The 17,985-nt window shown below is 27.8% G+C and overlaps 1 protein-coding gene across 2 annotated transcripts in view; it reads right to left on the minus strand.

Moving 5' to 3' along the window:
- Window positions 1–11,240: 11,240 nt before the first annotated feature.
- The window catches only part of LOC112694607, a 44,707-nt gene continuing 37,962 nt past the window's right edge, over window positions 11,241–17,985 (minus strand). Inside the window, exons 4-6 of one of the 2 annotated variants that reach the window (XM_025570137.1) lie at window positions 17,293–17,435; window positions 16,636–16,776; window positions 11,241–11,818 (exon numbers count right to left, since the gene is read on the minus strand). In XM_025570137.1, coding sequence (XP_025425922.1) covers window positions 11,330–11,818; window positions 16,636–16,776; window positions 17,293–17,435 — 773 coding nt within the window. In that variant the 3' untranslated portion in view covers window positions 11,241–11,329. The remainder of the gene's footprint in view (window positions 11,819–16,635; window positions 16,777–17,292; window positions 17,436–17,985) is intronic. The other variant, XM_025570136.1, reaches the window with a different exon arrangement.

Consider the following 17,985-nt stretch of genomic DNA (forward strand, 5'->3'; position numbering starts at 1 on the left):
AATATATTCTAGTATATTTGATAATGTTACAGTAATTTATATTGTATCTCGACAAAATCTTTTAATGTCCAATTTTTTGAAACAATAAATTAATTAATATTGTATAAGATAATTGATTTATAAACACAAGTTTTTAATTGTAATATAAGAGTATTACTTATTAATACAACTAATTTAATATTTCATACGAAAACATAGATAAATTAAAAATAATATTATGTATAAAAATAATTTACTTTTAAACATGTACTTCTTATCTACTTTAAATTGGTTGTAGAATAAATATTCATAAATGTTTTTAAACGAATAAGTGTTTAAAGAATTTAGAATAGTCTCAAATATTTAGAGATTTAATTAAATATTAAATATACATGATCACAATTATAATAGGTAGATAAAAATACATTACCTTTTGGGAAAAATATAAATATATTTTTATATTTATAAAATAATATATTTTTCAGTATAATCATGTATGATTTTTTTGTCGGTTTTTACTAGTTATTGCTTAAAATTAGCAAAAAGATTTTTATGTGAATTTTAACTTTTTCATAATATAAAAATATACCATATAATGTTGGTGGAGAGGTAAGTGAATAAATAAAAGATAATTATTAATGTTTGAAAATAATAGGCTCATGATTTTGATAAGGGCCGCTTAATATTATAGATTTTAGAAGGCCGATCTACCTCGGTGATATCCAGGGTTGGGCAAGATACTTAAAAGAAGTATCATGATACATGTATTTAATGTATCTAGATACAAGATAAAGATACACTGTGAATGTAGAAAAGATATAAGATATAAGATGCTTGTATCAAAAATACATTGATACATTGATATTTTTATACTTCCAATTGAATTTTATTAACTTTGAAACGTAAAAGGTTTATACAATACACTATACAATCCATACTCTATAGTACTATATACAGTAGGTACTTATAAATTCATACATATTAAATATTACAATAAGTCAATACACATTATAAAATATATCACTATAAATTATAGTCTATAATACATAAATACACCAAAATTACATAAAAATTGCATCTTCATTTTTACTTATATATAGTTAGTTTATATTATATTATAGTTATACTTGTGTATAATTGGTTATGGATTTATGATTAAAAATAAATATATACGAGTAGATAAGATTTTTTATTTCTTGGTACTATTCAGTGCAAATTTTTACAATAATAGTATCTTGTATCTTTTGGGAAAAAAAGATACATGATACTTATATAAAATGTATCATGATACAAGACACAATGCATATTTTGATACAAGATACAATATATATTGTATCTTTGATACTGTTCAACCCTGGTGGTACCCAATTAGTCCATATTTTTTAACACATATTGTTACGTTTAAATACGTTTAAATAAATTAAAAACAGTTTAATATTGTGTATGCTCAAAACATCCCAATTTTTTTTCGACTAAAAATGTATATTGAGAAAAAAATGTAAAAATTATTACACGAAATAACAAACAGAGATTTACGAATATTAACACAAGTTTCCAATTAATTATCCTTCCGTTAATATAAGCTATCCACTATTTCTATTGTATATTGTATATAGGTACTGCGTACCTAATTATCTAGATGGCAAAAATCAAATGATAATTTAATAAACCAACGGATTTTATACGGTGTCTGCCAAAACGTATTCTCCGGCGAACGTGTCTGAAATGTTTTTTTCCCGGAGAAAGGTTTTATAATATTTCTGTTTGTTTATAAACTTTTAAATTATAATATAAACAATACTAATGTCAACGAACTGCAACACTGCCGAAGAAATGTGAGCGGCAATATTAAATATCTTGGTCTCTGCTGAGCATACTAATTGAATATACTCTGATATAACCCAAAATGAAAATTTCTATCATACGCTAGATGCATATGTATACTTTTTAGAAATGGAGGTCACCATAAAAGTGAATATTTAATTGCGTAGTCAGTCCATTGCCTATGTTGAGAGGGTTGATTTCTGACGATTTTTAACATCATTCTTTTTTTTGTATAATATAATTTATTTTCTACATTCTACAATTTGTTGACAATGTTATTGTATTATTGTTTAATATTATAGTATAAAGTAGTATAAGCAAAGAGAGGAATATGCGTGAATTTTGTATAAATATAATACGTACAACAAAATATACATTACATTATATATACAGCGTATCCTAGGGGATTTACTCATTATATGATATTTCCAGTGGTAATAAATATAACTGAAAACTTTTATAATAACTTACGTAACTATAACGACTACATTAAATTAATTAAAAAAAAAAAAAAAATTAAAAAATATGGTGAATTAAAAAAAATACTTTTTATTATGCTATTTTGTACAAATTGATAACAGCTATTTTATAACTACGTATTTAATATTTCAATATTAATTATTTATCAGGTACTGTTATATGCAAGTTCGTCGTATCATTAAATGTACTACTTCCGTAAAGGCAAAATGAATTTCCAATGTCCCTCACTAAGACAAAATATAATGATAGGGCCCAAAGGTTTGTGCTGGAAACGTACAGTACGCATTTAAATTTGAAAGATAAATTAAAAATATAAATTGTTCATGTTGAGAAACAGCTATTTTCCATATCTACACCACAATAAATTAAAGTCTATCCTTGCGCTTTGTTTATTGTCATTGTAAAATAAATTTTTATTGGAAACTGAACTCTTCTAAACTAAACTGGAAAATTGTTGAGGTACCTATATTGGTAATTTCAATAAAAATATTTTTTCTGCCTTAGCATATTCATTCAAAATCTTAGCTTCAATTATTAATTAATTACATTTTTTGTAAAAAAGGTGACCTGGAGCCTAGACTAATAACATAACCTTGAAGAATTCAAAATTCTCATAATATGATTGGAACCACCACCTTCAGTGATATTTTATGAGGAGACACATCAGAATGTTTGTGAATTTAAGAACTCTGTAGGAAAATGTACCGATTCTTCGTTATCAACAACTTTATCGATAGAAAAGTAATCCATCACGATTATAACTGAAATGGGGAATAAAATAAAATTATGAATAATAAATCACTCGTAGGAGTACTTAGTACAACTTTGTGAAAAAAACCCGTTAAATGATTTAAATGGTAAGCTAAAAAACCAAAATCTTCAAATATAATCCCTTCTCCCCTTCATCTCAAACAAAAATCGAGAGACGTGGTGACACTTAGGAAGGTATTTGGAACAACTTTGTGAAAAAAAATTGAAAAAATATTAAATAGTGTCGTCACAGAATGGGAGCATAAAAAAGGCCTGTTTTTTTATATATATGAATAATAGACGCCTGGAGCAGTAATGTTGCATGTTCGTTTTATTAGCAAATATAGCTAATATACATGTGCATTATACGGTCGTAAAAGTTATTTTCGCGTCTACAATGATCGAACGTAGGCTGAACAATTGGTTTCGAAACTTATTTATTTCATATGGTATAAAATAACAGAGTGTTCCACAAAGGTTCACTATAACTATTGCCATGTGTTCTGATGTTGAAAGTATTCAAATTCATTTTTTTAAAATTTCACATGACTAAACCTTGCTAAGTGCTCATTTTTTTCATTTTAAATAAATACAAATATTAATTACATATAGAAAAAATAAATTACTTTTACTTTAGTTTTCTTTTTTTATACAATTTGAAGGTCTGTAAAGTTTATTTGTATGAAAATGGTGACAGTACATCTACTTAATTTCATACATTCGATGATTTGGGTACCTATATTTTTCATTTATATGAAGAAATATTTTTATAAGCTAGAATTAATAGAGAAATCACTTCGGCAATTAACATTTTTACCAACTTAACAACTTAAATAAACTTATATTAAATGATATTATATTTTTGTAATTAAAAAAAAATCTATTAAAAATAATTAGGTTTATAAATTAAAATAATTGAGTTGTCAAAATGTACAGGAATATTAACTTTGAAAAATTGATATTTTCTCGTTTTGAAATTACAAAAAAAAAATATATATGGACATTTTTATTTTATTTATTTTTTAAAATTAATAAATGTAATATTTAGATATGTAAATAATTAAACAGCATTTGATTATGTTTACTAACACACAAAAATGTCGTAAACGGTAAGTTTTCATGAGACACTTAGTATGTAGTTATTTGTAATGCTTCAGACATGGTCTATAGTAGAAAAAAAAAATTTGGCCTCATTATTTTTTATTTGTTTTTGATACTTCTTTCTACAATAATACAGATTTTAAATTTCATAATTTTTTCTCAACTCATTCGTGGTCTAAATCCCTGAAATACCTCGTAGTGCTACTCTTCATAATTTTACTCTAATAATACGATACTTGTCTCTTTTTACTCGACTTTCATTTCAACGACTTTTTATGCTTTAAAAACTAAATTTGCTTTCCTCTTATCATTTTTAATCATGATGCTGCATGTCTGAACCATTGCTATATTTATATAACTACTCACAGTACCTTAAATAATTTTTTTTAATTTACAGCCGCAAAAACTTTTTATTCAATATTATGACTACGTAACGGATCCAGCTTATCGAATTATATACTAATACAATATTATGTATGCAACCTTCGGTTTCCGTTGATTTATATTAATTTGTTTTTTTAGTTTATGGTTATTTTCTTCTGTTCAAATGTGAATTATTATTAAATTATTATCGTAGTATTATTTAATTAAAAAAATTACACGGTCGTTTTTGTATGAAATTAATTTAATTAGACAATAATAATTTTTTTCAAACGATAAATGCAAGAGTACAATTATTTAATGTATTATTTTTTACAAATTTATAGTACGTATATAGCTTTCGTAGATTCAACATATGTATAAATTCCTTTTCCGAATTCGTCCGTGTCTTCACGTGTGCGCAGATGTTTCGAGTCCATCGCCGGCTCTATTTTATGGGAAGTATGCTCATGGCGGTACTGTCAAGAAAATAACAATAGATTTTTCCCATTTTAAATCAGTAATTATATTAATCAGATTCTTGTCATACTTTGTTATCTTCTGGTGGGCTCGCCGACCAAATTTATCTTTGGTTTGAGTATGACTCATCAATATTGATTCATCTTGAATTCCAGAAATTTGGTGAGTCATACTTTTACATTCAATGCATTTGATTTTTCTGGTGCTGACCATTTGTGTCCCCACGGCTGTTATCGGGATTTTAAAAATGTACCAGTTGCCCTCACATTTTAATATATACACGATTACAATATATACCGTAAAATATATTAAACAGTATCACCTTGGTAAGTATTTATTACTATTAACGCTGAGTGAATTTCAGAAATAGATTTTATCATTGGTTCACATAAAAAAAAAAAGTAATTGTTGACTCTATAATATTCCCAATTGTCAATCCTACGTTGTTTTGTATTGTATTTAAGGATACACATATATTTGCTTTAATTATTTTCTACGAGCTTCTTGGCTATTTTGAATTTGTCCCAAATTTTTGTTTCAATATTTATGCTAAGTATCTTTCTCAGTTGTAAGTTGGACGTGAGTGTGCGCACAATAGGTCTGAGCAGTAGTATATTTATGGTGAGGGGATTCTGGTAGGTTTCCTCCCCAAAAAAAAAAAAAAAAAAAAAAATTGAAAACGTCAAATTTTAAACATATCAGTTAAAAAATAATTTTAGTTTGTTTATTCATACATCATCACTAATAATTAAATTGTTATCGGATAATAATAATAACAATCGACCGCACGGCACTCACAGACACATGGTATATAAATAATCTGATGTGGGGAAATCATCGGTCGTTATGTCGATGTTCTTGCCATGCTATCGATTCATCGACATTTAGACTTTCAAACCAATGAAATTATTGATGATTTGGCAAATAAAAAACGAAAACTAGAATTTATAATATAATTTGTAATTTTGTTATAGTAGTTTGTTAATAGTTTGATTTCAATAATTTAATAAAAAACCTAACAATAAGTTGATAAAAAACATTTTATACTAATTTATAAAATTATTTCACTATTAGGTATGACACCCTCTCCCCCAAAAAAAAAGTTTCTAAATACGTAACTGGGTCTGAGAAATGTAATTCCTTCTTTGCGAATCTTAGGAATTCCTATATTTTTAACTTTATAGGGAGTAATACTGCTATATGTTTTCTTTCTTTTGGATCTGCATTCATTATTTCGTTGTTCACTAGTCTTACGGTTTTATTTAATGGATTACTATTCATTATTTTTTATAAGCTTCGTGTCCCACAATGTATTTTATCCATTTTTTTCTTCATACTTTTGTGTGTTTATAATCACAGTTGTATTTTCTTTGTTTGCTCGTGCTTCGTAGTATTTAAAAATGTCTCTTATTCCTCAGTTTTTTGTAACAATTATTTATGCTTCATTTTAGTTTAACTGTTTCAACTGTGGAGGTATTTTATTTTATTTTTTTATTATTAATTCAAAATAAGGACGACTATCTTAATCCTGCATTTTTTTTTATCATAATATTTTTCTAAGATACAATTATTTAATCTAGGATTTTGTAGTATTAAAAATTACCAGGAAATAAATAACTTTTATCGCTTTCGTTATTTTTTTACTAATATCAATTTGAAATGTTTGAAAAAACTTAAAAACATATTGGTATTAATCAGATCAGTAATATGATGTTTTATATATTAAAATTAGTAATTTGATATTTTCAGGCTTGAAGAAATTACAAAGCATTACGAATAATAAGTATTTATTTGTCATGTGTTAAAAAAAAAATTGAAAATATAATTAAATAACAATCTTAAAGCTTGAATCATGAAAATATTTGGTTGTTATCACTGTTGAAATACTTAAATCAAGAATAATCACTAATATAAATTTCGGATTCAAATCATAAATTTCCTACAAAAGTTATAAAAAGCATATTTCTGTAAGTCGAAAATCAAACCGGAAAATTAATATAAAATGAGATATTAAAATTATAACACAGAATATATTTGAAATTCACTTTTCAAAGACGTTTTTTGAATATGACAATTTATCTTTGTTCCAAAGAACTTTGTATTGTGAAATTTTGCCTAGAAAAAATTCCTTAGCCCTCCCCCGTAATCTAAATACGCCCCTATCACTTATATAAGATTGAATTAATTTTGATTACTTTGAAAAATTTGAAACTATTATATAATATATGCTTCGAATAGTATACCATACATTAGTATTATAGAATTATTAACATAGACGTTTGATAATCAATACTATTTAAATCAATGTACAGCATTCGAAATAATATATCATAATTTCTATATGTATATAATTAAAAATATTATACTTATATGAACTAGAAATTATATTATTTTCTATATAACTGTTATAGTTATAATAATGATTTCTGCTAAACGATGAATTATATAAATAAATATAAATATATAAATATTATATGAAGAATGCACATTTACATGTATGAATATTTATTAATCGTACATATAATACATAGATGGTGTCAATACGTACGTTATTAATATTAGTAATTAATGTGTAAATTACTTGTATACCATGTGAAAAATAAATTATCGTGCAATCAGGGCTCCCACAAGGAGGGGCTAATGGACCTTGAGTACAGGGGCCCCTTAAAATTTATTTTTAATTTTTGAAATTTTAGTAGAAATACTTATTTTACATTAAATAATGTTGTAAGATAATATTATATTTATATATATTTAGTTATTTTGATAGTTCAAAATGCGGATTAACCAATGATTAGGTACCTAGAAATGAATGGATTGGCTTCGGTAATCAATTTTAATGATATCATTACTGAGTTCGCTGAGCTCAAAGCCCGCAAAACAAAATTTTAACTTAAAAATAATATATTAAATATAAATTAAAATACACTTGTTTTTTTCTTTTTTAATTTAAATAATATTGTAATAAAAAAATAAAATAGACATTATTAATGTTGAAATGCTTATGAATCTTAAATTTTAATTGGTATAATGAAAAAACAAATATTATTCCTAAAATTGTTATATATATATAAATAGTAAATTGTATTTTTAGAAGTCTTATAAAGGGCTCGGACAAACATTTAGTGTAGGAGCTCGAAATTGTATGTAGGGGCCTTGCATGCAATAATTTAAACAAACAAAAAATATAAGTATATAAATTTGTTTTGTTAAGTATTATAATTTAATCATTTGAGCCCGAGCTATTTTACATCTGTTTTATGTATGGATAAAGAACCGTGTGTTTTTTGAAATGCATTAAATATCGAAAAAAAATAGGCGACCAGTAGAAAAGCGAAAAATATTTTTTATTTGTCCGCTGCACCAAAGGTATCGCAGAAAGGCTTTGAAATATTCATTACTACGAGCATGACGTATACAGTAAAAGGATATTCTACTTAATAGTTAACGTAACCGCCATAAAAAAAAATGGATTTAAAGCCTTTGTATAGCATCGGGTGGTCAATTGGTCAACTATTACAATTACATTATATTAACGCAACAGGTGGGTTGCAAACGTAAATCGATCGATTTTTCCTGTTACGTAATTTAATAGTGAAGTGTCGCATTAACTTGACCCATAACTACGCTGCAATTTTGATAATAATGCTATTCCCATTCGAATTACATTAGTAAATTTGAAAAATATCATACCTGCCACCGATCGCGAATATTATTGATTGGGAATATACGTATTTCAACTTTTAAGCGTTGTTTAAGTAAAAATAAAATAATTAGCATACGGCCTACACGCATAAACGATTAACGCGTGTCTTGGTTTATATTATAAAAATTAATTAAATATTTTACTATTTAATAATAATATGTGCAAAGAGGACAAAAAATGTAGAGCTTGAAACGTGATATTGTAAAAACTCGGCGAATGTTGTTTGAAATTGTAGATACACTTTGCTAAATAAATAATTTATATTCCAAATTAATGGTCCCACACGTGTATATTATGTTACGTATTAGGGCGGATATGCGAAGATAATTTGTCATCGTAGCAATGTTTGTTGTGCCTCATCAACAGATACATATGTAAGACGAATTTCGCCAGTAATTTTAAAACTTATACGATTATTTTCCTGTGTAATCTGGGTGTAAATAATATGACGCGTGTTATATGTACAATTGTCGGAACTCATATAAGCACGATATATGGCTCACAAATACATAAAATCAGGGGTGATGTCCGCTATTTGCGAAAAAAATGTATTCATCCGATCGAAAAATAACTTAAAACTTTGCAAAATAATTAAACCATAAAAAAACGTTTATCGTTAGAAAACAAAATAAAGGACTACACCGTGAAATAAAAACAAAAGCTTTCAACAAATAAATGATTATACATTATTATTATATACCACACATCCTACATTATTGAACTATTATAGTCTATATTATTGAATATAAATCTAAAAAAAAAACAAATAATTAAACGAACAATATAATATATTCTATAGTCATAATATATATACATACATATATTATTTTAGTACGTATTTTGGGTTACGCATCAGTACTTTGATAAGTAGTGGCTATGTTTTTGTCTTTTTTCGCGCATCTACTGCATAAGCGCATGTGCATTGTGAATTATATGCACCTACAACCACATAAGTGTGTCCACAATAATTGTTATCTACACTGTGCCCAAGCATTGGCTTGTCAGATCAACAGAGGATTTTTCCTTCAAATTCTCAACAGCTATTTGAATGTTGAAAATTGTAAACCGTTTTGTGATTATTTATTTTTAAAATGGATTTTCGTTGATCTACATGGTTTTTGTAATTTTTGCCTGGCTCGCTTTTTATCAACGTGGACAGGTTAGAATATAATAATACTCAGTCAATTTTCCTGTAAGTTTCCATAACAATAATAATTTTTCAATAAAAAAATGCTCAGAAATAATTTACTTTTCAATAAAGCAAAAAAATTATACAGACATGATAACCTAATTTTTTTGAAATCTAAATCGTATAAGAAATATTCAAAATATTTTGCATGAAAAAAATTCTATCTATACACCTTCATTAGTAACGATATACAACATTGGTTAATAATATGCCTAATACATGATTCTGAACTGATAACAAAATGAAGTATATAATGACCTGCCAAAACTACTCAGATACGCCTATACCTAAACCTATATATATTGTGATATTTAATCAAATATATTCGTTTCTATATCTTAGCTTAAGATTAATAAAAATAAATTTGTTCAATTCATCCAATCTGTCTATTTCAACACACACACACATACACACCTACACAATATAATTACCTAGTACACTTATTACTGCTAGTTACTATACGAGTACGATGAGCTATTGTTAGGATATCTTATCTCGCGGTTTGATTTTACGAGATATCCACTTATTCAAGACGCAATGAAAATGAATCTCAAGTCTATAAATATTACGTTATAGGTGCATTATACGTGCAAGTGCGTTGTAAAATGATTAAAAAAAAACTATATTCAAATGAATACACATAACTTTTTCGAAACGAATGATGGTTTTTGGGACAGAAAATTAATATATAATCTTAAGATAGAGATTTAAAGATATGGAATAGTTTCTCCGGGCGCTTTGGTCAAGTTATTTAGGTTTATTTTAAAATTAAAAAGGAACCAAGAATATAAAAAATTATCTAATAGAAATTATCGAACATGTTTTTCCAAGTCCGAATGGTTACTATATTATAGTAAGTGAATGGCGTAATATATGTAGTTTTCAAGTTTTTCAAGTTCAATTTACTATTATATCGAATATCGAAGTCTTCGTAATAGTAGATTACACACGTTGTGTGCGCATTAGTATAAATAAACGCAGTGGATTACGTTTACGTACGGATTATACGAGTACACAAGGACTGTCTGACAATAGAGTTTTCAGGATTTTTTCAAAGGGAAGGGAAGGGAAAAAGAGAGGGTAATTTTATTTTACGCCAATAGACGAATTGTATTTGATCGCTATTAACTAATCGACTAATATTTTAAAACCTTGGTTCAAGGGACAGGATCGATTTTCGTGCGTGATCAGTCATATATTACCCCACGAAAACACCTCTCTATTCCTGACTAGATGAAAAAAACCCTCATCTAAGGGTGTGTGTTTGTTCGCTTCCAGGGAGTGATATACAATATATAAAGATGTATATATGCGTAAACAGTGACGTTGCGTGGAATGCGCGTGAGATAATATAGTAATAAATAATAATAATTATAGCAACAATGATAATAATAATATGATTTATAAAAATTATAAAGATGAAACGAATAAATTATGAAACCCATCGGTTGCGGTGGTGATCAGACGACGTTCGTTTTGCCAGCGGCGTCCAGTTTCTTCTTCATGGCCTCCAGTTCCTTGATGTCGGACACGGTGGACTTGCACTTGTACACGACCAGGTTCCGGTAGAAGTGGAACACGAAGAACACGAAAATGACCAGTACCGGTATGACGATTATGGTCGCGGCCATAGCGGCCCGGAACGAATGGTCCCAGAATTTGACCCAACACAGAATGGCTACCTCGACCAGGAAAAGGAACAGTCCGAGCACGGTGGAGAACGCCCAGGCCAGTTCGACGAAGCCACGCATGCGCTCGTGTGGCGACTCCTGGATCAGTTTGGTGCTCTGCAGCTTGCTGATGGCGTCCACGTTCGGCAACAGGTACGTGCTGATCATCAGTGCGAATATGTGCACGGCCACCAGCACGGTTGTGCACACCGCGAACATAATGAACAGCCATTCCGGCACCATGGTCGGCTCGTTGATCTGCAGCTCAACCATCGCCACCTATGCGATAAACTCAATAATATTATACGGATCGCGAGATCACGTGTACGTAGAACGAATCGAATAAATCTTTTGTTGTTGCTTTTATCAAACTATGCCTATTATAGCGTGTGTTATGGTATTATAAAACTATTATAATTGATTTTTTATGAATACATTGTTTAGCCACGATTTTCTTGACTTTGTATCCGTTTGATGATTAATTTTTAATCCGAAACCGGTTATACTTTACAAATATAATTATACTACAGGCTATGCATTTATTAATCAATTAATTTATAAATATAAACTATACGTTTATTTATTTGTATATTAAATATATTGTGTAAACGTGTATTGAAATGGGAAAAAATGAAGAAAGAAATATATACATATATATATAAATATATATAATTAGTCAAAGATCCAAGTTTTGAATTCTTCTTTGTGTGTAAATGTGACGGACTATTGGGAAGTAACAAAATGTTGTTGCCCTCAGGGGTAAAAATCTTAAATATGGACATTCAATTAATTGTTGATACGATTTGAATTCGAACATTATTTTTACTTCAAAATAAGTTTCAATGTTTATTTCGTGGTAATTTTTACTTAATACGTTTATAATAATAATATAAACGTATCAAGTAAAATCATGTATTGTATTATAAAATTGGAAAGTATTATTTCATACGACATTCTAAAACTCGTCAGACCGATATGAGTTTTCTCACGACTCATCCGAATTAGTTCTTTAACAAATATTATAAGGTTGTGTTTGTGTATGAAGGATTTTCTGTAGAATTGATTTAGAATTAGAAAAATGTATGTTTTACGACCGTACTATAATGCGCCATTATTAATAATAATTAATATATTAATGCTGCAGTAAAATTTAAATTTATATATACTATTTTTGTACCACTATTTTGAAAATGTATTAGTAAATTAGTGACCGTCATTGAGGTGTCATTTATGTGGTAATGATAATTATAAGTTATTTACGAAAAATGTACATAATATATTTATTAGATGTATCGTTTACAAACTTTGAATCTACATACAGCCAAGTTTTGCATTTCACTACGTAATACAGCGTTGGAGTATGGGACTATGAGGATGGATTATTTTTGTTAGTCTATCCATTATTTCAATTGAAAACTAAACGGGCGGTCCCTTGAAACGTTGTAACAATGGCTTGTCATCATACATTAATCTATTTGTATACGAGCAAAATATATGTGTGTATATGCCACCAAATAGATTTTTGAATTCAGTGGCGTAATTGTGGGGGAGCAAGGGGGGCAAGTGCTCCCTCTGACCATTTTTTGAGAGATAAAGGTATAATTTTTCCCCCTCCCCCAGATAATCCAACAGTACAAATAGCACCTTATTACCTTTATTATAACCTTTAATAATGAACTCTTATGAATATTATTTAACAATATTGGTACCTAGTACATGCTACCTACAATTTATGTTTATCTAAACTATAAAATGAGTTAAAAGACTTATGTAAAATCAAACAATTAGTTATAGTGTATAAAATACATACAATAAAAATATGTTTTAAGTGGTGAGGGGGAGGGGTGTCAGGGTTTTGGTAATAATAAATATATTATATTGCCTCCCTAGGTTTTTTCCCAGTTACGCCACAGTTTGAATTAGTACAGTAGAACCTTGATCATCTGAGGTAATGACGGTGAAGGGTAACACGGATAAATGAAAAACACGGTTAATCAAGACATTTTCTTAAATTAATCATGAAAAAATGTATAATGTTGTATCTATGCATATTATGTGTGTACAATGTTATTTTCTTAATGACTATTTTCGAAACGGCTATAGCAAGTGCTAAAAACACACTAAATAGTATGGAACAAATTCGAAATGTATTAGTTATAACGTGATAAGATAAATATGATTGTTAAAGAACATCTAGTCAACATCTAGTCTCTATTAATCGTAAATAACGCTTATCTACCTGTGACATATATGGCTATATTTTTATCATCGAAAAGGTCGTTTAGGTTTTTCGATAATGTATATAATGTGCGTAATATAAAAATACGTTCGTCCAAAATAACAAACATTTTTATTTGTTCGCTTTATGTTTGCTCAATTCATTAATCTACAGTTTTGATTATGGCGTCTCTAGAGCAAGTCACGTGTGTAGGAGCTGCATTCATAATTATTCATGAAACAATTTTGTTTCTCACAGAATGTGTGCCACAATATTTGAATAATTAACGAACAATTTTGTTTGGGATATTCACAAACAAAATTGTTTGGGAACACGTCTATATCAAACAAACATTCAGCAAATATGTTGGTTGGATATGTTGGATGTTTGACGAACGTTTTACCAAACGTTTGTAAAATGTTTGTTAGGTGTGAACGCGGCTTAATACAATTTTTAGATGAATAATTTCGAACGACGATAATTTTGGAAGAGTACGGATTATCGAGATTTCACTGTATATTCATAATGAAATATAATTTAATAAATTTAAATTTATTATAAACAATGAATATACGATCGAATGAGCAAGTAAATATATGATAATGTAAATTAATAGTTAATTGTTCTATATTAATATATCTGTATATAATATTCTTCTTTGCATATGTATCCTGTTATTAAAAAAAAATAATACCATTTTTGGTTTTAAACTTTTAAAGGGGGTCAAATCTCAACTGATTAGTCATATGAGTATATACTCATACATACCATTACAGAAATTAAAATTTTATATTCAGTTTATTGCTATTAACAGCAATAATACTTCAAACTATAACTAGGTATTATAGGAGTATAATTATATTATTTATCTACAGATTTTTTTATTATTGGTATAGATATTATATAGACACATATGTTAAACGTGTTTGTTCATTATAAATTTATGATTTTTTACAGCCAAATCTATGTATTTAAATTATTTATCTGCGTATTATAACGTTTACTTGCTTGATAATATTACTTTGATATATTTTACCATAAAAATTTTTTTTTATAGAGATTATAATATAGTTTAAAATGATTTATGATAATTTTGTAATTATTCATAGAAAAAGAATAGTCGTTATATAAACTGACGTCATATTGATTATTTTATTATCTTTCATGATTGTAAGTGAATTGTAAAATATTTAGGAATTCAATACATATGACCTGCTAAGAATAAGAGTAAAATATTATAATATAGTAAATAATATACTATAATATACGAAATATGGTAAAATTTAAATTTGGGTGAGCTTAATTATGAAATGGCATACAAATTTATAAAAAACTGACATTAAGTTTTGTTAAAAATATATGCTATTTAAATTTTTATTTATTCACACGTTTATATGTATACATATAATTTATAAGTATACATATAAATTATTTATTTCAATTTTATTTATAACGATAATAATAAATACTAAATGTTTATTCAACGCAAGTTGTGTATAGGAGGTAAGTGAAAGCTTATATATAATATATTGCTTGTTCGTTATGAAAAAATTGAATTAAACTATTCATTCAAAGGCAAATGAGTATTTTCTAAAACAATCCAATCAAAGTGTGTTTTACATTATTTCATTCAAATATCATTAAATGAAATATAAATTAACGAACGCGTTAGCGTACAAACGTCATAAAAAAAAAACACACGACAACCACTTGAAATTAATTAGGCATTTTTTGATTATGAGTATTTAGTAAAAAAAAAAAAAAAAATAATAAATACTACCACTTAGAATTTTGTTTTTTTCATGTAAAATTATTACCACGTAAAATTTTAATGTCTGATATTAAACAAATATGGTACATACGTATTATCGTTGAATATTCAAATTCCATGAAAATATTTTTATAATACATGTGCGCATGATAATTTTTATTTTGTTAAAATATGTTACATTAACTGATATATACGAGGGCTATTCAGAAACTAGGGAACGTTTTGTAATAAAACAAAAACTAGGTACAGGAAAAATATTTTATTATATACATCTGAAAGAGTGACTAAAATGCTACTTTTCTACATAGTCACCAAACAAATTAAGGCACTTATCGTAGCGGTGGACAAGCTTCGAAATTCCTTCGTCATAGAAATCCACCACCTGCGATCTCAGCCACAGAGTGACGCACGCCCGGAGCTCGTCGTCGTCATCAAAACGCTGTGTCGCTAGCCAGTTCTTCATCTTCGGGAACAAGTGAAAATCACTCGGTGCTAGGTCGAGACTGTAGGGTGGATGTGGGAAAATCTCCCATTTGAATGAGTCAAGAAGTTCTGCAGTTCGATTTGCCGTGTGAGGTCGGGCATTGTCATGAAAAAACAAAATTTTTAACGATAACTTTCCTCGGCGCTTGTTTTGCATTGCTCTTCTAAGCTTGCGCAATGTTTGGCAGTAACGATCAGACCCTACAGTCCCGACCTAGCACCGAGTGATTTTCACTTGTTCCCGAAGATGAAGAACTGGCTAGCGACACAGCGTTTTGATGTCGACGACGATCTCCGGGCGTGCGTCACTCAGTGGCTGAGATCGCAGGCGGCGGATTTCTATGACGAAGGAATTTCGAAGCTTGTCCACCGCTACGATAAGTGCCTTAATTTGTTTGGTGGCTATGTAGAAAAGTAGCATTTTAGTCACTCTTTCAGATGTATATAATAAAATATTTTTCCTGTACCTAGTTTTTGTTTTATTACAAAACGTTCCCTAGTTTCTGAATAGCCCTCGTACATATATATTCAATAATACTTATAAAACAATAAGTAGTGTTTAAATGTTTTTTTTTAAATTGAATAGATTGTTAAAACTACAAAAATGATTTATCATTATATTACCATTGCAAATCCAGATAGTAATTCAGACGTGGTAGCTGTAGCTTTGAGTTTTGCTCTGCTCATGTGCAATCTCCTCCACGTTAGACCATCACTGTCTTCGTATGGCTCTCCATTAGAATTTTTCGGCCCTGATTTATTGCCCTGAAATATAAAAAAAACAATATCATTTTTTTCAAAAGGTTATTTCTAATTAATTGTGTAGAATTGTACAAGTTATACAATTGGAAACGTTGTAGTAAAGAAATAAAAATATATAAAACAGAGTTCATAGTATTTATGAGTAATGGTTCAACGATTCATCTTTTTTTTGCATGAAGTTTATCTCGATAAAATCTGTTTTGTAATTTTTCCAGTAATTTTACTTTAACAAAATAATGATTTTCTTCGGAGATAAAAATACTTCAGATTACATTAAGCAGATTGTTTTCATTATGTTATGAGTTCCGATGATAATTTTCTTAGACAACTTTATTTACTTATTTACATAAGCATATATTTTAAATTTTTTTATTTTTTATTTATTACTTAAATCTAATGAATATTACAGCATGAAAATTATGTTTTTTGTGAAAATACAATTTATTAAATTTTATATATCCAATATATATATTTAAGTGTCAGATGTATAAAAAATAATTAAATTAATTATATGCTTACCATATTATGTTTGAACGAATTTTGTTGCCACATATTATTATTATTTTCCATCATTTTGTTGCAATTGTTGATCATGTGCTGACAACAACACGTGCTTGGCGTTGCCAACGAAAATTGAGAACCGCCTAATGGGCTGCCAGTGCCTGTGGGGTGAAACATTCTGTTCATCGATTTTGAAGAGTGCACTCGACCAGGAGATGATTCGAAATATGATAAAAACCATTAAGTTTTGACTTGATTGAATATTATTATATTGTGATGATATATATATATATATAAATTTATGTAAATTGCTGTATTTAATTTTTGTCTGAAGAAAATTTTAGAATTTTACTTTATTATTTTTTTGTTGTAATGGTGATAAGATAGGTTAAAACCATGCTGACTGTGTGACGAAAATTATTCGAAGGGTGTCTTATAATATTATACAAATCAAACCGTACTTAAATTCTAAATCTTTAAAAAGAATAATTGTAATAATTGCTATAATGTTATATATAAATATTTAAATTTAGTGAAATTGCAAAAATATAATAAAACATCAGTTGAATTATTTCGGGCATCACTTGATAGGAACAACATTGCTAATATGATATATCCGGAATAGATATAAACCCGTAAAAGAGAAGAAGAAGAAGAGATAGAGCGAAATAATTTTATATTTATATAAGTATAAATTAATGGTAACAATTG

Source organism: Sipha flava, unplaced genomic scaffold, assembly GCF_003268045.1.
Source record: "Sipha flava isolate LNK unplaced genomic scaffold, YSA_version1 131_pilon_pilon, whole genome shotgun sequence".
Taxonomy (NCBI): Eukaryota; Metazoa; Arthropoda; class Insecta; order Hemiptera; family Aphididae; genus Sipha; species Sipha flava.